This window comes from Acomys minous (genome assembly GCF_964271855.1).
Source record: "Acomys minous genome assembly, chromosome: 9".
In the NCBI taxonomy this organism is placed as follows: domain Eukaryota; kingdom Metazoa; phylum Chordata; class Mammalia; order Rodentia; family Muridae; genus Acomys; species Acomys minous.
The window spans coordinates 109,405,268-109,429,380 of NC_140490.1; the positions used below are offsets into that span (position 1 = coordinate 109,405,268).

At 41.1% G+C, this 24,113-nt stretch overlaps 1 protein-coding gene and 1 long non-coding RNA gene across 8 annotated transcripts in view; one reads left to right on the forward strand and one right to left on the reverse strand.

The window, feature by feature from the left end:
- The window catches only part of LOC311605786, a 192,665-nt gene that overhangs the window by 133,532 nt on the left and 35,020 nt on the right, over positions 1-24,113 (forward strand). The window lies entirely within an intron of this gene.
- SYT1 (synaptotagmin 1) overlaps positions 1-24,113 on the reverse strand; it is a 527,282-nt gene that overhangs the window by 79,385 nt on the left and 423,784 nt on the right. For all 6 annotated transcript variants that reach the window (XM_084796605.1, XM_084796607.1, XM_084796608.1 and 3 more), the window contains one exon: positions 18,548-18,665. In XM_084796605.1, coding sequence (XP_084652731.1) covers positions 18,548-18,665 — 118 coding nt within the window. The remainder of the gene's footprint in view (positions 1-18,547; positions 18,666-24,113) is intronic.

The window sequence follows — 24,113 nt, forward strand, 5'->3', positions numbered from 1 at the left end:
TCTGAGATCACAGCAAAGCTTGGGCCACAAAGGTATCCTAGGTGTAGAAAGATCATTTTGTGGGAGGATCCTCAAGGCTCTTGGTTTATATTACTTTGATTATCACTTGCTGCTTTGGAATTAATAGTCGACTTTCTAGAGTTTGTGTTTCCTGGCCATTCTTTAAATATATGGTAGTTCAGACAATATCTACTACTATGAGCTTGGCATAGAGACCTCACTGCACTATCAGTTTCAAGGAAACCATATAGGTTAGAAAAAAAAAAGACCAGATACTAATTGAATAACATCATAGGCATCATTGCTAGAGTGTACTAATCAATAGGCCAATTGCTACAGTCCAGATAACTTTACTCTAGGACAGCACTTCTGTTTTCTGTTTTTTTGTTTTGTTTTTGTAGTGCTATGGACTCAATCCAGGGATAAAGTCTTAATATATTTCATTCAGTTCATTTTGATTTTCTATGATCAGTTTACTTTAGTTCACATTATATGTTCAATATTGGGGATACAATGAACTGATTCATTTTAATTTCCCTGTGAGGCCTACACATGCTAGGCATGGCTAGATGACGGCCACCCAGGAGTGAATTAAGCAATGTCTCTGGAAAGAACAGTTCACAGAACAGGAGCTGCTGACCCCTAGCATGTGAAAAATGATGGGGAGTGATAACTCCAGGGGGTCATAGGAATACACTGAGAGGAACAGCGATGGCACCTGCCACTGCTAATAATTAAATAATTCAGATTCTTGAGTGACAAAAGGCATTTGCAGGACATGGTCAGGAAGCTCAACAGTCAGTGACCAAAGGAAAATAATGTGGATAGGACAAGAGGTAGAAGATGACAGAAGCTAGCTTGGCATGGTGGCGCACGCCTTTAATCCCAGCACTCGGGAGGCAGAGGCAGGATCTCTGTGAGTTCAAGGCCAGCCTGGTCTACAGATCCAATCAAGGACAGCCAGGGCTACACACAGAAATCCTGTCTGGAAAAACCAACCAACCAACCAACCAACCAACCAACAAACAAACAAAAAACAAAACCCAACCCTCCCCTCAAAATGACAGAGGTAGCATGGGAGAATCTAGTATACTTCCTGAAGAATCTAATATTGTCTTGACTGCCTTTTTCCAAACTGAAAAAGAAGAGGCTGAAAGGAAAGAGGAAAACAAGATGTACTAAGTTCTTTACCTCACATGCTTTATGATGATCAAGAGGCAATTAAAACTGCCCAGAATCTCAGTGGCTGCCTGTGATTGCCTTCCCACTGGGAAAGTCCTGCTCACTGCTCCACGCCTGCTCTTTTTGTATGATATAACTTTGTAAACATCAACACCCCCACCACCCCTTTTGTATTGTCACTGAAAAGAACAGGAATTCCTTCTGGACACATTATTTCCTTATTTCCAGAAGAAATAAGATACACTGAAAGAAATGAGTGAAGAGCAGTTGCTTTGTGCCCATCAGGGCTCTTGCTGTTTATCCACAGAGTTGCTGGGATATGCGTATGGTGGCATTTGTGGGCACAGCTGGAGACCATTACTTTGTCAAAAATAATCTATAGAAAGTATTAATTGTGAGTCAGCGGATGGTCATTGAGTAGCATTAGGTTCTAGAACTGGGCTTATGGCCAATGGGAATGACATGATGCATGGCATACGTCATGGCAGGGTCATCAGGCTGGCTCTGGTAACAGTGGGGTACAGCAAGGAGCCACTGACTTCCAAACCTTCATCTTCTCTTTTGTCTGAAGGGGTGATGATACAGTTAAACAAAACCAAAGGAGTGAATGCTTAGCTTTAGATTACAGGTACTATTTTCCTGGTAGCAGTACTCTTCCACCTCTTTCTTTTAAAGATAAAACAAACACCCTTAGTGTCTTTAATTGATGCTTTCTTCCATGGTAGCAACTGTAAGATGCTTGGTATCTCTTAGAATGTCTCAGGTAGAAATGGAAATGTCTTAGGAGATGGAGGGATTTCATAGGTAAGTGCCTAATCACAACAGTTGGGGAAGGTAGGCCTTGAAACAGTCCTTCTACCAAGCTTGCCTCAAGACTTCTGTATAAACTAAAGTGGAAATAACCAAGGATGGATCTGCACTGCTTATACCCACCGATTACACTGCAGATTTGTATCATTCCACTAGAGAGTTCAGTTGCTCCCAGACAGTTGTGTTTGCTTTAAGTCTCTTCTTTTGCAGTTTACACATCTCCAATTCCACAAATAGTTCCTTGGCTGACGCTATTGTCTGCCCTCAGGATGACCTGACTTCCCGCTGTGCTGGTTTTTTTGAAAGTTAATGTCCTGCTAGCTAAACGTGGTACCAGAAATGAAAGCAGCGTCCCTGTCCCTCGGTAAGGGGTGCAGGAGTGAGTGTGGCTGGAGGCTCTTCTTGTAAATGAATAATCCTAGTTGATAATACGATCCCACTGTTGTTTTACATTTCAGGCTAAAGCAATTTGAAATTTGAATGGGAAGACAAGGAGGGAAGGTCAAGAACCTCGTGCTCAGGGCAAACAGAAAGACAAAGAATGGCTCTGCTCTTCCTGACTCGCCCAGGATGAAAAAGAGTCCATTCTGATACTTTGCTTGCAAGCAAATATTAAGTTTTAGCATCTTTAACAGTTAGCTCTGCATGAATTTCAACTGGCAATTATGAGTCAAAATGTAGAGATAATATGATATCTGAGCGAGATATATAATTTGGCTTGAGGATAGCAGTCTCCCTTATCTTTAACTTACATAATCCATTTTAGTCCCCTGGCACTGACCCCTACTGTGTGAACACTAAAAACATCTTTACTGAGGGGGAAAATGCAGCCTTGGTCATAATATATTTGCAGGGAGTTTCTCATTTGAGGGCTGGCTGAAACGCATCTTGTAATTCTGTTTGTGAGCGTTAGCAGAGTCTACAGCACAGATGTCACCAGGTTTATAGCTCCACAGAGAATGCTTCCTGAGCCCTTGATCTAGCCTTGGGCCCGGCTGGGTAGTCGTTTGAGGGAGGCACAGTTCAAGAGTGTTGATGCGGGTACATTGAGAAATTACCTAAATAACACATCAGGGAGAGAAACGGAGGAATATCTTACCTTGCCTTGAGACTCAGTAATACACAGTCACTGCTCTCCCCCCACTTCAGGATGTATCTAGGCTCTTAGTAAATACTTTAATGGACTAGGTTTCTCTATTAGCAAGGTGAACAGTTCACTTTAGGTGAAGGCTGCAGTGTTGCGGGACAATCCAATGAGACACTTCCCCCATGCTTTGAATTGCTAGGATGGGCACAACCTGAGGACAAGTGTGTTATAGAAAATGAAATTTCAAAGAGAAGAAAACATGCTAAAGAGGTCAAAGAGTCTTGAAAGTGTATGAGTTGAAATGTGTGCTATTCTTTATTGCCTCCCTCTCTCCTTTCCTCTCTCTTCTCCTCTCTCCCTGCCTCTCTCTCTCTCTCCCTCCCTCCTTCCCTGCCTCCCTCCCTCCCTGCCTCCCTCCCTCCCTCTCTGTCTCTCTCTCTCTCTGTGTTATTTGTAGAGATTGCAGGCTTGGTACAGATCAGTCAAATGCAACATCTTGACCACTCTGTTATGCAATAACAAGTCATGAGTGCTGACTCATTGCGTCCAATTAGGTATTTATTAGTGGGGGCTAAAGTACTAGGCAAGGCAACAGGGAGTTGCTCAGGGACCAGGCCCTGACACTTCTAGTCAAATTAATGCTGCTACAGTAGAGTCCAGCTCATGGTGGCTTACTGCAGAGGGGATGTCTGTCCGGCAGTCAGGTACTAACTTTATAATGAGGACAAAACAGACTCTGTCCTTCCTCTTTAATTCTGTTTCTGAGTCAATTAACCCAGTTTGTCTTGCGTGTATTATCATAAAAGAAGCATTTGGAAAAGAAATCTGGTGTCTCAAACCATCGGAGAACCGAGGCTACTAGTGAACTGAATGGATTCAACCCATTCTTTTTTTTTTTTTTTTCTTTCCGAGACAGGGTCTCTCTGTGTAGCCTTGGCTGTACTGGACTCACTTTGTAGACGAGGCTGGCCTCAAACTCACAGCGATCCGTCGGCCTCTGCCTCTGCTGAGATTAAAGGTGTGCGCCACCACGCCCGACTCAACCCATTCTTAACTGAACTGATTAAAAATCGCATTTGTACTCAGCATGGACAGACTTCTGTTGTTGTTACCATTTCTTCAGCAATACAGCACAGCCACTATCTGTGTAGCATCAGGTAAGCAGAAGAAAATGCAGTGGACAGCAGGACTGGTACAGGCTATCTGCAAGGACTAGACCATTGCACATACAGAATTGAACACTCTCAGCTTTTGGGCATGCTCTAGGGTTAAATGGGTTGGGCGCAGATCTCATTCCCAACAAAATACTGAACAACAACTGTTCTGAGAAATATAATATATGTCTTACTCTTTATAAAATATCTGTGAATTATGGCTAACTACTACCAGGAGAGGAGAGGGTTTGCTGGGCTAATTTCTGGATGCTCTCATTACTGCTGTTCAGTTAAAATCCTGTATGCACTTCCTCCCCACATACCCTAGATACATGGTTTAATTTTGTATGTTGCTCAATGGTACAATGTGTGGTATCTTGATACTATTTTCTGCCTCATTCGTTTTCAAGGTTATGTAGACAGTGAAAAGAGGAAACTGGCCGGAGCAAAGGCAGGAAGAACAGAGCAGGCACAATAGAACTTAGATATACTCCTCCATGATTACCTACCAGGGATGGTTTTAAAAGCAATGCTGCGAGCTAAGTTTTATTTATCGTTCAGTAAATTCATTAAAAGGTAATTAAATGAAAAGCTGTCTAACATTATAAGGCATAGGGCTTTTCTATTACCTCCTTGTCCTCTCTGTAGCTTTGGACACCCACTGTCAGGCATATCAAATTTATCCCTTTTTATTACAAAGTGCTATTTCCCTGCATGTATAGAATTTGTTCATCCACTCAGTAAAGTTGTTTTCTCTTTTGGGACTATTGCAAACAATGCTGCTGCAAACACCTAATTGTCACGTACATATGTGGCTAGCTATATCAGCTATGTAAGAACACACACTCTCCTAGAATCAAGCTTTGGTACAAAAAAAAAAAAATAAGAGTTAACTAAAGATTTTTCTCTTGCTCAGAACTAACTGGCAGGCTTGTGATGGTTTCTACTTAGAACTTCTGCCTAATGTTACCTCATTTGTGAACTCAGCAATGGAGAAGCTCAGTTTAATCTTCCAATTTTATGGGTGAGCAGACTGAGGGTCTGAAAGGTCATGGGCTTTAGACTCGGGCTTTGCAATGCCAGTCTGTGTCCTTTGTTGCTACACCCCGTGGGCTCTCAGGAGAGGGCCTGTTCATGGCTGACTTGCATCTCCATTGGAAGCCAAGGAGGCAAGCACAAACACTGGCATTTCCAGATGCCCACTTATTATTAGGCTCTGGCCTGTAATAACTGTTAAATCATGCCTTAGGCATGCCTCTTGGCAAGGTCAGGGCACACAGAAAGCATTCTATAAAGTTAAATTCCTGTCGGGAGGCCTTCAAGGTGTTTATATTTTAATGATGTTATTAAAATGAAAGTTCAGAGTTGCATAATTCATAAGTGTTCAGTACCTTTTTAAAAATCTCTGCCATTGAACTTTTTTTTTTTTTTTAATTTCAGTGAGATTCTCAAAGCATGAACAGGTATTTCAAGGAAGAATAGGGCTGAGCTCTAAGTATCTTGAATGGGAGCTTCTCTGATGTTCAACTCTTCAGCTAGGTTCACTTCCGGTGTTTCCCCTGTATTATAGGAAGTACTGTAGTTGTTTTCAATGTAGACAACCTTTAGTTAGAGCATCTTACAAATCAGTGGTTTGGTTAAGTCTAGGAACTGGGGCATTCTCTGAAAAATGTTGTCTTTGACTTCATAAAGGTATATTTTTACTTCTAGTGTCTGTCCCAAGTTTATTCAGATTGTTATCAACAATGCTGCTGGATTGAGTGTGTCTCGTGGGATTTAAATTCCTGCAAATATAGTTGATGAAAGTCTGGAAATTTACAAGTTGATCACCTGATTATCTTTCTCTTTTTTTGGTAGGGGGCAACTCTTTGCAATCAACACCGGTTGTCTTTTTAAGCAACACTTTTTTTTAAAAAAGGTTTTGAACTTCAGGTAATTGCATTTTACTTTAAAATCCCTTCTTATTTATGCATGATGAGACTGTAGAAATGTAACATTTTATTTTTCAGCAACAGAAGCCAGTAGGAGAGGCAGAGGCAGAGGCAGCCACAGCAGCAGCAAATTTAGGGATATTAGAAAAATGAACATTTCCCTGTTGCCTCTCTTTCTCTTACTAATACTCAGGTATTCAGGGACCCTGTGCAGCACCGGGACATTGAGACAAACTTAATGTTCAGAAGGAGTTGGGACATTTTGTTTTTAAAGCATTTCTTCCTTAAAAAAAAAAAGATTTATTTATTTATTTATTTATGATACAGTGTTTTGCCTGCATGTGTGCCTACATGTCAGAAGAGGGCGTGAGATTTCATTATAGATGGTTGTGAGCCACCATGTGGTTGCTGGGAATTGAACTCGGGACCTTTGGAAGAGCAGACAGTGCTCTTAACCGCTGAGCCATCTCTCCAGCCCCCTTAAGATTTCTTCTTATCTAAGAGCTCATTATTTTATCTAAGTATTGTTTGGAAACCTTTGGTTAAGATAGTTTTCCAAATAGAGTTTTACTGGTAAGAAAATACCTAACATATGATAATACATCCAGAAAATGTGCTGTGCAAACAATAGATGCAATAGCTCCTTATCAAATACAGCCTGAAGATCTCTGTTATATACCACAGTGGGCAGACAAAAATAATAATGAATATGATATGATCTCATTTGTGTATAATGCACATGTTTGTGCATATATAGTGTGATAGTGTGTGTGTGTGTGTGTGTATGCGCGCGCACATGAGCACATGTGTTTAATTGATACTGGCAGAATCTGGAACTACATGCGATCTTAAGCTGTGTCCTTGAGACAACTTCCTTTAATGAGCAGGAAGACACTATGGGGACTGACTGGGGCACTGACGTTTACATTTGCATCCTAAAGGAAGCGATGAGGCTGTGATTTATTTTAACTTTATTTCTTGAGTTCCTATGATTTAAAAGCTGTTATGCTGTAGCATCTTGAGGCACTGCCATTTGTGAACACATTTCCTTCCTTAATGAATCAGAAAATGGAAGTCCATGGACAAACCAGTCTATCAAGTAGATAAATATGTAATCTTGCAGCCACATATGTATGTGCAATATTACTGCAAGCCTACTATCACTAAAAGTCATTAGGCTCCTTGTTAATGGGAGGAATGTGTTAATTAATTACATAGCCATATTGTTGCCTGGCATCAATCAGTTGAAATCTATAAATTTCTTAAGGCAATCAATCTTGTTGCTTTAGTCTCAGATAAAGGCAGTTTCAGTATCCCCAAGATTTAAAGAAATATGCTTATTTCATTTTTTTTTAAAGTTAAAAAGTCACAGTGAAAGTAAGGCACATAGGATGTCACAAAGGCAGCTATGTTCTTCTGCCTCCCTCTTCTGAGGAAGACAGTCCATAAAGTAGCAGGCATGTCATACTGAACCATGGCCTTCTCCTCTCATGTTGGGCAAAAGATGTGACTAGGGGCTTATTCCTCTTCCCTGGAAAATGTCTTTATGACCGTCATCATGGTGTAACTACCAGAAATGTGTGTATTTGTGCAACTGTTAGCTCTTGAGGAGAGTATACTACTTTATTTTTAAGCCATTTAGGCTGGTGGAGAAAGAGAATAAAATGATAATTAAGTAAAATCTCTGAAGATGCTTGCTAGCATAGCCAATCGATCTCAAGAATTTTACTAAGAAGAAGAAAAGTTAAGTCAGAGTAGTCAGAAGAGAAAGAAAAAACTCAGCAGACTGGCAGAACTTTAACATTTGGCCTGTCTAGGTGAGGCTTGTTTTGTAACATATATGTGAAAATGGGAGGAAAGTTGAAACAATGTGTGTTTTCACAGTAGGTTTTAGTAAAGCATATGGCCCGACTATGAAGAAGGAAAGAGGAGTGTATCTATAAATGAAATGAGGAGTGAGGGTTAGGGAATGTGTTCCCTTCAAAGTGGACACAGGTTTGGGAGAAGTTGGCATGTGAGCTTATGAACTGTTTGGACCTCATCCTGACTCCGCCCCACTCCCATGTAAATCCAGGTGGGCACAGTAACCTGCCTCTAACTCTAGGACTTGGGAGCCAGAGATTGAGGATGTTCTGGGCAAGGTAGCCAAGTAAACAAGCAAAATGAACCAAGCTCTGGGTTCAAGTGGGAGGCCCTCACTGAGTATATAGGATAAGAACAAATGAGGGAGATTGGCAATCATAACTCCTGGCCTCTATCTACACATATGCCTGTATATGCTCATGTGTTCACATACATGTGTGTGCACATCACAAACACAAGTCCACGCAATAATTAGAAATGGTTATATAATAACTCCTGATCCGTCTCAGTCGCCCGAGTGCTGAGATTCCATATGTCTGCTCCAGTGCTTGGCTACACTGTTTATAAACTGATGATTCGTTCTTTAAGAGATTTATTTTTATTTTTATTTTTTGTGTTTGGGTCTTTGTACTTGTATGCGACATGCTTTGGTGCTCTCGAAGACCACAAAGGGGGAGTGAGATCCATGAGCTGGTTACAGGTGGGGTGAGCTGCCTGATGAGAGTGATGCTGCTGAACTTTAGTTCTTAGGGGGAGCACTGACGGCTCCTAACTGCTGAGCCATAGATGGATTCACCCTCTTGTTTCCATGAGACCCAAACTTTGCAAACTTCAGGTGATGGAGGCTTCACTAACAGGAATCTTACACCTTACAGAGAGAGACAACACTGGCTTTTGCTAAATGTTTAAAGAAGAAGTATTTGGGAGTACTTCTGCTATTCCAGTTAGTTATTCGAACTCTGAAACTTCCCCATTCTTTTTCTGTGCGCTGAATGAGAGAAGGGAATGGCATGGTTAGGCGAAGGGAGAAAATGCAGTCAAACAATTAATCTGAGTTAGACAGCTCGGTAGAGAGCTATGGGGTTCCTAAGGGGTACGCATGCAAAAGTGTCAGGGGAGGGGGTTCTGACGGGATAACCAAAGGGTTAGCAAAGTACACTTTTAAGCCTGTAACACAGAAAAATCTCATCGCTTGATTTCTGTCTTTTATTTCTGTCGGTCCCAAATCATCAACTAGTGTTTGCCACCCCACTATAAGGCAGCAAAGGAAAACTGACAAAGCATTTCAGAGTGGAAAGGTACCTTTGAGATCGCCCCGAATGGCTCTTCTTTTTCATCTGTGTTCTTTTAAACATCAAGGTCACTTCTTAATTCCAGTATTGTGCGACGAGCAGGTGGGTATCACTCTAGCTCTGCCTTTCATGATTGTAGGACTTTAATCATGTCTGTGTTCGGGTTTCTTTTTCCAGACTACAAAGCCCCAAACTTCTTAGCTTGTCTTCACAGACAGTCCCTTGATCCCCCTATCTAGGCTGCCCCTGTTGGCTAGGCATTTAACACTGCAGTACTGTTTTGAGGTGAGTGACCATAACTGCACACAAGGACAAAGGCAGGGTATTTCCCTGTCTTCTTTATAGAATCTTCTGGAATAGCACCAGCCCTACACTGACTCTATAATCCCAAGATCTAATTTGGATTATGGTTTTCCATTTCAGCGAACTGTTTCTAAGATTGCCCACAGTAAAATGTGTGGTAACTTCTTGTCCCTGTGACAAAATAGTTGAAATACACAACCAATAAGGTTTACTGTGGCTCCTGTTTTGGAAGCTCCAGCCATGGTTGGTTGTCTCTGTTGACTTTGGGTTTGAGGTGAGGCAAAATATCACAGCAGAAAACACATGGGGGGCGGGACAAAGCAGCCCATCGCACAGCGGCAGTAAGCAAGGAGAGGAAAGGTCTTGGATTCCACTTCCTACTTATCCTACCAGTAGGCCGTCTGGCTTAAAGGTTCCATCTTGCCTTTCAGGAGCACCACAGGCCAATGAGGGAGGCTCCAATGTGTAGACCTCTTGAGGAGCAGATAACACACAAACTATAGCAAAGCTTGTCTATGTTTTGGGCTTGCTCACGTAGGGATTTCTCATTTATTTAGTGCTTGGGAACACACTATTTCAAAGTGGGAGGTGTCAAAGTGAGTAGTAAAAGTAACAGGGGTGTTTGAAAGCATAATTTCTATGGCTTCCTCTTTTGGTATTCCTCAGCTCATCTTCACCTTCCTGTTAAGTGGTTTAGTGTAAATTCAATTCTTGTCAATTACTTTAGGTTCAGTTGAAAGTATTTTAATTTTATTTGAAAATAATTTAATATTAAATATGTAACTCTGAGCCACTGAATTTTGTAGCAACTTACGGGGGATAGGAAGCATTGTATTCACGTTATACGGTCTCCTTTCCAGATATGTCACACATTTCCTCCTGTAACCATCTACTGATAAAACTGAATAGTAGGTAAACATTTTCATTAGAACTTTTCCTACCTAAAAGGTACTCACATTCCTTGTAGTTGAACTCTTTTTCCATCATGTTCAACACTCTCCTACTGTGTCTCTGATAGGGCTGAAGTGCCACTGCTTTAAACCATATCCTTTTTTTGTGTGCAAAGAATCAAATATTAAAATAGCATGCAAGAAACATAGCAATCTATTAATAACTGATTTCTAGTTTTTTTTTTTTTTTTGAGACAGGGGTTCTCTGTGTAGCCTTGGCTGTCCTGGATTCACTTTGTAGACCAGGCTGGCCTCGAACTCACAGCAATCCACCTGCCTCTGCCTCCTGAGTGCTGGGATTAAAGGCGTGCACCGCTACCACCTGGCATGATTTCTAGTCTTATAGATTCACTAATTCCATTTTTCTGTGCAAGTAATAAAGTGACACTAAGCAGTCAACCAAGTAATTCATATTAGTGACTCCCTTGATGGAATTTCTGTTTGGGATTAAAGGATATTTGAAATCAAGTTCAAATTTTAGATGTATTTCAATCTATAGTGTAGTCAGTCACCTGTTCTTCAGGTTGACTCTGGTGGGACATGAAAGTGATGTTTTATTAATGGAGTGTAAAAGTGGATTATGTTTATGTACTAGCTGTGCCAAATACACATTCTGTGACCTTGAGCAAGTTGTTTACCAAACTGTGGTTTGGTTCCATCAATAAGATAGCATTAAAAATAGTCTGCATCTACGGTTTGGAATAGAATTAAATCAGGTAGCACACACAGAGCATCTACAGATTCTACCCCCCACTGTGCTGTGCAAGTGTCTGTACTCACGTGACTGAGGACAGGCACGATGCCTGGCATGGAGTGAGTGGAAACTCAGAGTGTGCTGAGTCACTGGGACATACCTGAGAGCTACAGAGCTTACAGGGAGTGTTGTCCTTACTGTCCTGAACGAGTACATCTCAGCCCATCACTTGCTGTCAGCTGGTCCCAGGGTCTATCTGTGGCTCCTACTTCCTTAAAACTGTTCAGTCCGTCAGGCACTGCATCTTCCTTTATTTTTTCTTACTAGCAATGGCGCCTATTTCTCAACTTGCATTGGGCTTGACTATTACTCCTTTGTAATTCTTTTTAATAACTCAAGTTTCTAGAACCACATCGTTTCCAGAATTTTCATTTAGAACAATCTGTTCATTTCTCAGAGCTTCCTATTATTTTTGTCAATATTATAATTAAGCATTTTGAAATGTTGCAGAATTAATTTTATATTATAACATTCAAGCCTAAAATTATGATGAGGCTTCTGACATCACTGCCAACTTATTATTCATATTCCTGTCCCATTAGCTCAATAAGAAGCCAGCGCATTTGCATATTATTCCTTGACCCTGATATCATGGCCAATTAATTTGCATATCCCTATCTAATTGGCTCAAATAAGTTTCTGCCTGTTTATTTATTGGCGTAGCTCCCAGACTAGTGGCTTTTAGTTCAAGTCAATTGAATTTGGAGCGGTTTTCTTCATTATGCTTTCATTGCCAATAGATGGACAGACAGGAAGGTGGTCAAGGATGTTAGGAAATGCCTGCAGAACCTGTTAAAGGAAATGCCAGCCTTTGTCTCCTCTTTCAGTGAAAGAAATGGAGGAGGAAAAGACAAATATTTAACATGTGGCTAAGGATACTTTTCAGGAAGAAGATGCTAGATTTCTAAAAGAAATATAAACTTTTTTTTTACTTGAGAAAATTCTTCTATATAAGTCAAAGGGTGTATTTTTTTCTTGTATTATTGACAATAAAATTCTATCTTCAAACCTGGCTGATGTAGACCTTAGTTAAAATCATGATGCACTATCTAAGCTTTTAAAGCATGTTTTTTGGTGTTTAAGATGGAGAAGGAACATAGGAGCAAGCTTGTTTAAAACTTCAGGCTCTTCCCCAGAACTGGGTTTGAGGTGGTTTTTGAAATCCTGAATTTTAACATGTCTCCCGATATTTCTCACCAAATCAGTCAAATGTCACCTCTTAATAATTTTGCACGAAGGAATAATTTCTTTCTGCTGATTATGGTTTTTATATTGACTTTAATGGGTACCTAGGAGCAAGTGAGCTGTTCTTTTTGAATACCACTGAGCGCTTAAATGGCTATATTTCCTAAATTATACGTACTTGTAGCATGGTGAAAAGTAGACCAAGAAAAGACAAGTTAATAAACAATTAAAATATAACATCTGATAACAAAGCATTTATGTGTATGTGTGAATGCGCATGTGTGTACCTCTCACTGAGCCATACGCTAACCTTTTACAAGCATTCGTCTCAATTGTTTGCTCTATTACCTTCTTGTCATAGTTGCAGCTTCTGGAAGTTCACTGTGCTCTTTATGTGGAATAGACATCTCCTGTAGCTAGGCAGTTTTTCTTCCTCATTTATTTGTTTGCTAATCAAATTAATCACCTTTTTTGGAGGCAGGGCCCCATTATGGGAGTCAAACACACTCAGATCTTCCTGCCTTGGAGTCATGAGTTCTGGGATCACTACGTCCTAGCCACCAAGATGGAGGGAGAGGACATGGCGGAGAAATTATAGTGGAGAAAAGTTAAACCAGTGGTTCCCCACATTCCTAATGCTACAACGCCTTTAATAGAGCTCCTCATGCTGTGCTGACCCCCAACCATAAAATTATTTCATTGTTATTTCAGAACTGTAATTTTGCTAGTGTTATGAAGCATAATGCAAATATTTGATATTCAGGATATCTGATGTATGACCTCTGTGAAAAGACCCCCGGAGACCGTGATCTATAGGTTGAGAACTGCTGCTCTAACTATATCTTGCTGGCTGCTCTTGCTAGCTGCCAACCGTCTCAGTCTCCACCTGACCCCTCTCTTCGCTTCCTCTCTTGCTCCTTAGTGTTCATCAGCCCCATGGGAGCAGATGCTCAGGGTACCAGCCTGTCACCTGGGTTTCCCAAACCTTCTTTCCTCGATTCTTGATATGCTTTGCTTTTTTTTTTTCTTTCAAAAATTAGGTGGATTTAAGCCTCAGAAAGGACATGGACTGCATACTTTTTGTCCTTTTTTTATATGGAAACAATTTTGAGCAGTGAAATGACAGAAATAAGTCTGTAAGGGAGGTGTGCTCCCCACAGGGAACCAGGATGAGGACAGCTTTATGGTGCAACGGTCTGCTTAATGTGGAGCCAGGCAGGGAGGACTATCTTCCAGAAGCCTCAGATGAGAAGAGCAACTCAACTTGTGAGTCTAAGCTCATTGAATGATCTTGTTTCCTGGGAGTTACACTTACACCAGCCCCCCACTTCTAAGAATGCTCTCATTTCCAACAACCATCCCAAGCTCCAGTTTTAGCCTTACTTATCTTTAGGACTTTTGTGTTTCAGTTCTAGAGAGTGGAGGCACCTAGGAGCCTTGTACTCCATCTTGAAGTTGGGTACATAGAAAAGGCTAAATGGTATGTTAGAAATATTACATGTTGGGACTTAGGAACTCTCAACTCCTCCACTGTCTTGTCTTTCTCAGAATTTTGAATTTCCTTTTTGTAATATTCATGAGCAGAAAATAGAAAAGGGAGATTCATTCTTTTTAAAATTTATTTATTTATTTATTTATTTATTTATTTATTTATTTTCAAGACAGGGTTTCTTTGTATAGTCTTGGTTGTCCTGGAACGTGATTTGTAGACCAGGTTGGCCTCGAACTCAAAGAGATCTGCCTGCCTCTGCCTCCCAAGGGCTGAGATTAAAAGCCTGTGCCACCATGCCTGGTGGCATGGAATTTGTTTCTATTATTTTCAATTGTATCTATGTGTATGCCTGTGTTCATGAGTGAAAATGCCCACGGAGGCCAGAGGAGTACGATTCTCTAGAGCTGGAGTCACAGAGAGTTGTGAGCTGGGTGCTGGGAATTGAACTCAGGCCCTCTGCAGGAGCAGTACATATAAACCACTGGGCTGGGGACAGCCATTCCTAATGCATGGATGTGTAAAGGGCAGTGGTAAAGAATGAAATAATAGATGTAATGCCACTATAAAGAGGGTTTATGTTTTCCTGGCAAGCACTCCTCACCAAGCTTACTGTCTTTGCTCCACATTGTCCTGCTGTCTGTAGGATGGACGAGGTGACCACATTGTTCCAACTCGGATGGGGCAAAGCTCATAATGCCCCACTCCTAGATGCAGAGCCCACTAAGAGATGGCGTGTCTATCTGACCCTGGGATGAACCTCTTGACAGGTTATCAAATCCCAACACATATGTGTGAGTAACACCAAGTGGACTCAGCAGGTTGTATTTATTTTATATGTGTGTGTATACCTAGGTATAATAATAATGAAGACAAGCCTGAGATTTTGAGTGGGGGACATGGAAAGAGTTAGAGGTGAGGATGGGGTAGGATTATGTAAACACTGATGTAAAAAATTCTCAAAGATAAACATAATTACACTTGTCATCGTGAGGATTGATCATTTGGACTGTGAAAGTGGGATACAGGCAAAATTTTTATGCTGTCCATTTTAAATGAACACAGTGAAAAGGAAACTGCCTGAACTCGCCAGAGACCAGTAAGAAAAATATTTGTGAAACGTCCATTTCCTATAGCATGTTTTACTGATGAGTTCCTAACTTTGTCTGAATTCCCTAGGAGCCTGTACAAAGCCCGGACTCCTGATTATCTGGAACGGATCTGGCATGTCTATCAAATAGAGGAGTTTCCCCCGAACCCAACCCAAGTCAAGCAGTTGGCTAAATGATCCATTGATTTCACATATTGCAGCTTTGATAAAGTTACTAACTGAAATCTCCACAGTGATGTTTGGTGAGCACTTAACTTTAGCTCTCACTTATTTCTCATAATAAGCTCTTTAATGGAGTCTTAGCTTTTCCACTTTGCCAGCAAAGCAACAGAGGCTTAGAGGAGGAAATAACCTGTCCAGTGTCAACATGGAGCTCTGTGCTAGCGTGGACAGGACCGCCAAACAAAGTCAGATTGTTCGGAGTGGCAGAGGGCAGTTTCATCTCTGGCAGAAGAGCCAGCTTTGGTTGCCATTAACAAGTCATTTCTGCCCAATGCAGTGTGGCATTTGAGTCTTTTGGAGTGAGATGTTATATAACTGTGGTCCCTTTGTACATAGGTCAACTTACTCTGAGACAACCCATCCAAGTACTTAAAGTTGCTTTAATGGTAAGTAGGTTAAGCAAATTTGAAATGCAAGACTTGTTTTCCAGGCCACAGCTCCTTTGTAAATAATTCATTATTCATCCAGCAGCTATGCTCAGTGCCACTCGTCAGTGAGAGCATTGTGGGAGACATAAATACAGAACAGTCTAGTGAGGAAGAAGTGTGGTGTTAAAGGACTGCAAACAAACTGCTAGCGGCAATTAAAAAAAGACAAAGATGCGTTCTGCTGAGAGGGACCAGAAAAGGCACCCTTACCACTTAAACCTTCTCTCTCCCCACAAGAACCCATGACTTACTTCCCCACCTTGGCTCTACTGTTCCCAGGAATGTCACCTACTCCAGTGATCTTTCCTGTTCTCTCTAACTTGGCTTACTTAATTTCCTTGCTTCCCTTCTAGCCACTGTCTATGACATTTCAGGGCACTGCATGCTTTATTAAGCTATTGGCTCTGTCTTTCTCCCTATATTAAAATGAGAGCTGCAGAAGAGCTGGGTCCCTTGGGCTGTGTCATCCACCATCCTGAACCCAGGGCTCAGCATGATGGCTGACTCAAAGTATAGTCACGGTACACATTTGTCGAGTAATTGCAAGGAATAAGAGTTCAGTAACTAGACACTGTTGGAAGAAAGAATTCCAGATAAAGGAAATTGTCTAAGGATGGGTGTAGCACGTGCCATGGCCTGTGATGAGATGACTGTGCTGGTCCATTGGCTAAAATGAGTTGCAGAATGGCATAGCTTGAAAGCGTCTACATTAGGTGATTAGTGTAATTATGATTTAATTCTGCAGGCAGCAGGAAGCCCTTAAAATTAGGGTTTGTTAATGATTATAATCATTCCAGGTAATTCAAATATGGGGGTGGATCTAGGTCCTTTCTGTGGGTTCTGAAGCTACGATGAATTTTCTGCTCTCTTTAGAAAAGAAGACTGCAAACTGATGGCTACTGAGTGAGATCTGACCTGTGGCTGTGCCTCTTTTATGTCACAACGCTAAGTTAGTGTGGCAGGTGCTGGGAGTCATCCTTGATGCTTTTCTTTGCTTGTGTTGCTAGCAGTGAGCTCATGCACACGCCAGTGACTGTGACCATTCAGCTAGATCCTGCTAGACCAGGTTCCCTTGTGCAGCTCCTGAAGAGGAGAAGAGGAGGCTGGCATAGAGGTCAGAGAAGAAAGGGACAGCAAGCCGTCTTGAAGAAGGACGAGCTGATGTAGCTGTCCGTGGTGGTGGGACGTCATTTATGAGCCCCAGAATGGAGCAAGAACAAGGGTGCCTTAAGCCTTTTGGTAAAGCTATTTGGGAGCTCTATAGAGGATAGCAGAGTATTAATTAGGAGGGAGATGAGAGCAGCACTGAACAGAGGACACGGCTCCCGTGGATGTCTGGAGTGGCTGGGGCAGATATGAGTGCTCCGGGTGTCCTAATGGGTCACGGTGACTTAGCCAAAGGAAAGAGAAAGGTCAAAAGTGTCTAAAGGCTCCGCAAGATACTATGTCCTGGTCTGGGAATAAACTATAGTTGTAATTTTTTCTTTTAGGGTTTTCGAGACCAGGTTTCTTTGTGTAGCCTTGGCTAGTCTAGAACTCACTTTGTAGACCAGGCTGGCCTGGAACTCACACGATCCGCCTGCCTCTGCCTCTCAAGTGCTGGGATCAAAGGTGTGCACCACCATGACTGGCTAATTGTAAAAATTTTAATGCTTTTCTGTGCATGTGTTTTACAAATAAGCACAGAAAATATTCCACATATTTTTAGGAGGAACTATTCTTATTGCTTTACAGTTTAAAATTTATACTATTGGAAATGAAAACAAGACATTAAGTAGGGTCTTAGTGACATGAAAAAATATGGCTTCTTCAAGTTTCCTTATTTATACCCAGAAATAAATGTAGAAAGCAGGAGAATTGGGCTGTTAAATCACTGGGTCAATAAATAGAATTCAGCTTCAACAATTTTTAGCTGTTTTGCTTCACGGCATAAACTCACCATGCTACATCGGTGTGATGTTTAGATTTTTTTTTTTTAAATCAGGAAAAAAAAAAAAAGGCACAGAATAGAGTCATGTCTGTTGAAACTCCACAGCTAGAAACAATGACAACTGTCGTCTATTTGTGATGACCTTGTGGCACGTCAGGAAAGTCCCTCACACCTTAATGATTTAGTGGAACATTAAAACTGTAATTGATTTAACCACACAGAGGAGGAAAAAATTACGCTCAGCCCTGGAAGCGACGAGTCCTTGAGCTGACTTTGCTTTGTGGAAGAGTTCCCGTGACTGTGTTATGGTGGGTTACACGGAACTCCAAGCCCAGAGCCCCCCTCCGTTCTAGCCTCAAACTGTAGAACTAAAAGACTTAAATGAACCGCTCCTGGGTTCTTTTCAGATAAAGACACTTATATGATTTGAAATGCTGTCTTTTATAAAAAGTATTATAAAAATCATGTCAGGTTAGCAAATACCTAATTAATAAGTCTCAGGTAAAATAGAAATTTTAGTGCTGAGGGTGAATTCAAAAAAATCCTCAAAACTATAATTTGTCACAGGCATTGCCTTTCAAATAAGAAGCCAAAATTTTAGCTTTCAATGACATAGAAATGACAGCCGATACTTTGGCTATGGAGAAGGAAAATAGATTTCATCTTCTTTGCCAATCCCAATAAACTAAGAGTGGCTTCCTGGGGCACTGCGTTGGCTGAATTGAGACTGCTTCCAGCTCTGTAGGAGAGAGAGCTGCGATCAATTAAGGAGCGGGGAGCCGCAGCATGTGTGCCACGCATTCTGTCTCCACGGTGAGACAGCGGTTCCAACAATCGATAGGCACGGAGGACTCACCAGACAGGCCGCCCACGTCCATCTTCTTCAAGTTCTTCGCTTCCAGAATGACAACAGTCAGTTTGCCGGCAGTCGGGACGTAGCGGAGGGAGAAGCAGATGTCGCCCAGTTTCTCTTGCTATGAACACCAATAAAGAGGTATTAGTGAGTTTTCAGGTGAAATTGAAATGTGCTTAGACATTGTAATTTCCGTAGGATGGTTATGACAATTTGAGCCTGAAGACTTCAAAGTCAACGGGCGTTTTTTACAGTGGTCATCTCATATGATAGCAGTCTTCTCTTTTTCAAGGTTATCTCTTTCAGCTTTTGAAAAACAGACCATTTACACATTAACATCCAATAGAATATGTCTATAATTCAGTGGCTCTGGAGATGAGACCAAGGCGACTGTCTTTGAGACCACACTGAATAACACTGTAAAACTCTTAGAAAAATGCCCTTGCTTTAATAACAAAGCTTTGTATGGTTTACTCATATGAATTTTTAAATATTAGAATCAACCCATTTCAGGTTTTGTCTTTTTCTCTTTCTAATAAGATTATATCGAAAAGCCAGTGTTTAGGGACTTGAAAAGAAAGACATCTTTCTTCAGCTAATTTCTACTGATTGTTGAAAAAATTCTGAAATTCTCATAAACGCTCTCAAGTATGAATCTTTGTACATTTAGTTTTATTCACTTCAAGTGAAGTCTTTCTTTGCCTTTATCCTTAAATTTGTAAAAATCTAGCAGCAGGCTGGAACACTGTAACATTACACCACAATGCAAGTACTCAGTGCTCCTTGTGTCATTTCAGTGCTACTGTACGTTATGTCCAAAGGACATGCAACAATTCTGTGATCAGGTGATTCTGAATAACTTATCCAAAGTAGGAAATGGTGAAGGTGCATAAAATGTTCCTTTTGCAGAAAGGTCTCATATTCATTCTCTTCTCTTCAGTGGAATGTTGGGAGTTTCAGGATTACTTATTAATTTCTACTCCATTTAGCAACCATGCTGTTCAACATGACTACAGTTTGTATTTGTGTGAGTTTGTATGTGTGTACATGCACATGTGTGTGCTGCAAGCACACAAAAAGGGAGAGGAGAAGGAGGGAATAAAAAAATTAAAGATACTGTCATACCCATCAGGTGATTCTGAATAACTTATCCAGAGTTGGAAATGATGGTGGTGCAAAAACGTTCCTTTTGCAGAAAAGACTCACATCTATTCTCTTCTCTTAAGTGGAATGCTGGGAGTTTCAGGATTACTTATGTGAGAGGCTCCTGACTGCCATCTTACCTAAGTAATTAGCTCTAAGGCCCATCAGAGTTGGTTTTTTATGCTTTCCTGCTCCACGTCTAAATCTTGATTCTTAGGAGGGAAATAGTCCTGTCAGACCTCTCAGGTGGACCTGAACCTTAGGGAGGGTGTATAGAAATCGATGCCTTAAGTCTTTTCATGTTGGTGTCCTCTTGCGACTGTAGTTGGCCTTATCTATAGGGAGACATACGGGCTAGATGAGCCAGTCTACCGTGTGAAATAGCTTTCATGATGTAATGTAACAGTGTGAGGCAGTGTAATTTCTTTTTTTGCGGGGGTACTCATTATATCCCTCTTTCAAAAAAGAAAAGAGTATGCTTTGTTTGTAGGTGAGTAGAGAGCGAGGGAGTGAGGGAGAGAGAGAGCATCAGCTTTTCTTCCTATGTTTAAGGAATGCTCTATTAAAAATGACATTGCATGTGTTTACCGCCCAATTCTCTCATTTGGAGAATCCCTGTAGCATCTTATCACAAGCTTCTAAGTTGATATGAACATTGTTTTCAGATTAATATGTAGACGATTTGATTCTTCCACATCTATGCCTTCCCTTTTGTCAAGGTCCTTGCATGGGTATCACTTTACCTCACTTTTGCAGAAACATAAGTAGAAGGACATTTTGGAAATACCCAAGCTTTGAATCACAGAGGGCATAGCTCCCTGTGGCTAGTAGTTACTTGTACCAGAATCATTTTATATGCTTAAGTCACCCTGACAGTTAAATGGCATAATAGAGGAGTTAGTAGATTATATTATTTTCCATAGTCCCTGAAAATACAGAGTCAGAATTAGTATCATAGAAATTAATACAAAATATAGACAGACTACTCTAAAACTTGGTGAGGGAAGAGAAATTTGTACACTAGCAAAGTTACTACTTGACACAGTCATTGGGGAGGAGGGCTCTGTGAGTAGAAATCTCTTTTTTTATTCATGAATGTCTCCTTGGTAAGCCCACTGTACTGCAGGCTGGACTACTGTCATCCCTCACCAGGCATGCCAGAAATGACTATGGGGCCCTAGACCATAGACCTCTACAGGGCTCATTATTGGACTCCACAAATAACGTAGATGCTAAAATAAGTTCACTTCTATATTTTTATTTCACCCCTAATATCCACTTTTCTTTCCAGTACTTACTATTCTTCTGTCCCATAACTTCCAAGTAGCAGGCAGACTTAAAAACTTCATTTATTTTATTTAAAAACTTTTGACACAAGGACTCATAGATGAGAGGCTGGCCTCAAACTGACTATAGCTGAGGATGACCTTTGACTCCTGATTCTCCTGCTCATCTGCTTGTCAAGTACTGAGGGTTACAGGAGCGCACCACCATATAAAGCCTCCCTGTTGTTTTAATGAAAAAAAAAAAGTCATTTTTCTTGTTGGACCATTTCATTGTTCAACCTTAAAGCACACAGAGATTTTGAAAGATTTGATGTGCTATTTAGCTTTAAAAAGCGAGGTAGACATTTTCGATAAAGGAGAAATATGAGAGATAACAGCAATTTTAAGCCTATGGGATGGATGAAGAATGGGAGCTTAAAGGAACAAACTTAGCTATTTTAAGCTATAGAAGAAGAAAAGGGCTTATTTTTAACACTCTTCAGATCTGCATTTAATTAATTTAGAGGCTTTAACATGGAAAACTTTTCATTTGCTCATAAAATTATCACAACCAGTATGCCAAATTAAAAATTATTTTTACATGAATGAACTGAAATGACTTTCCAAAGTTTTAATTACCTCTGAATCAACAGCTATTTTAAAGCTAGTTATGCCCTCCTCCCTCTACTTGTGTAATTTCTGATGTCAAGATGGAGGAAAACTCCTGTCTGGGAGAAGGCAAGTGACATCACCAAGTTCTTATAATCTTTGTCTTGTTAGTACATTTTCTGAGTGGCAGTATCCTGGATGGGCAAATGACTTCCCGGTGCTTTATAAGACATCTCTAAAACTGAAACTTTGAGAAACAGGGTTTCTTTCTTTCTTTCTTTCTTTCTTCTGTGATGGTTTGGCTCTAGGTTCAGTGATTTCGGACAGTAGTAAGTGTGATCAAAATATGTTTTCCATATGTTGTGGCAGACATAGGGACCTGAAGCTTGTATGCATCAGGAATAAATCTACCTCATGGGAGGCCATGGAAAGACATGTATGACAGAACAGTGGGCCACAGTGTCAGTCCTTGAACATGTATTCTGTTCAGCCACATGCAAGACATGGTTGTTGCCTATGCTTACATGGTAATTCAGTATGGTAGCCCCTGATTTTAGATTTTAGATTTAGGGACTCAGACTATCATATATTGTTGAAAACTAATATGCCCTTCCCTTAATGAAGTCTGTTCCTTCATTCTTTGGTCAGGAAAAATATTCCTCTGTTGTAGAGAAATTTTAATTCAGCAACATGGCTGCTTTGGCAAGGGATCACATCCAAAGACCTTCTAGGTCTATGTGATCTGGCTGAAATGCAGACATGCTCTGGATTATAGTATGGTCTGGCTGGAATACAGACACACCCTCAGCACACACCTCAATCCCAAACAATGAAAGTAAGGCTAGTTTATAGATGGAAGCAGACATGTTTGAAAGTGTCATCCAATTGATGGGCAGATAAAGTAACAAATCAGGAAAAGATTTGACAGGTTGAGTCAGAGATCGGACATGCCCAACTCTCATGAGAGCAGTGCAGGAAGAGAGAAGAAAGCTTCCCTGCTCTCCAACCCTTCCCCCCTCCCCCCAACTGCAAGAGTGTTTTACTGGTACGGTATTACAGAGACAGGCTGCCGGAAGAACAAGCTAGACACAGGTAAAGATAGAAGAAGCCAGAGAGTGACAAGGACCCAGGGATGAAAACATATTGGCAGAATTAGTTTGAGGCCAGGCAAGAATTCATTTAGGAGCTAAGAGAAGTCAGTTTGAATCAATCAGCTTGGAGAGGTGTTTAGGCCAGAACAGCTGAGTTGAACGAGCCAGCAGGAGTTCCGAAAGAGCTAGAAAGGCTTGGGAATGGCTCTCATCTCATGCCCTCATGTGAGGAAATAAAAGCAACATTTACACTCTGTACTATGGTATTACTCTGGCATATGAAAGTTTTACTCTAACTCTTTGTCCATACAGGGCACTGGAAGGACCTGAGAGCTCTATTTGGGCAGTATCTTCCTCTCCTCCCAATCCTGCGCTCCTTCCCTCTTTCCCCTCTCCCCTCTCCCCAACCCCTTAGAAAAGGGGAGCCACTCAGCCCACTCCAGCACATCAAGTCTCAGCCCACTCCAGCACATCAAGTCTCAGCAGGACTGAGCCCATCCTCTGTCACAGTGGCCTGGCAGGGTACCTCTCTACCTGGAGAAATGTAGATCAAACTCTTATCTGAAAGTTTTACATGTCAATTTGTAAGAAGGATACCTGGGGGAAAGACACCAGCATTCTAGTGTCTCCCCTAAATCCATGTATTCGCGGCTCGGTCTCACACTGGTGGATCCAAATGAAGTGTCTGATATAACCAATAGATTTAGTCAGTGTTGGCATTATTGGGAAGTAGAGGCAACTAGGAAGTGGGGCCTGGTTGGAGGAAGTGGGACAGTAAGAGCGTCATCTTATTATCGCTGTATCATAGTCTTATCTCTGAACTCTTTCTGTCACGTTTTCCTGACTTCCACAAGGAAGGAGGTCTTTTGTACTTTATGCTCCTGGCACCATGCCACCCTTCACACAGTCCTACACACTATGGACTGAAAGCAACGAAACCGTGTCCCAAAGGAGATCTTTCCTGCCTTTATCTCTATTTTTCTCCAGTATTTTGTCACAACAATGAAAAGAAACTAATATGCAAGTCTCCATCTCAGGTTTTTATGACACATTAACAATAATAACTTTCTCAAGAGCCCGTGAAAACAGATGCTATTATGTCCATTTTGTAAGTAGGGACTTAGGGCTAGAGGCTACAGAAGGTTGGGTAGGTGGTCTCGATTAGAAACTAAAGCAAGATCACTGCACACTGCATGTGAAGTGATAATCACTAGTTCTCACTTAAAGCCATGTGTCTTAATTGATGTTCAACATGTGCCTTCTCTTTAACTGTTCCTCCCAAGACCTTTTCCTAGAGGCTAGCTTCTCTCTCTCTGTTATCCTCTACCTTTATTTAACCCTTATGTCTTGAGCCATCCTCTTTCTGTGAACACGTATCAGATTGAGTTGTTGACATTATTTTTAAGTGACGGTATAGCCTGCTTTAACTACCTTCCATGGTGTCTACCTCCAATGACTGGC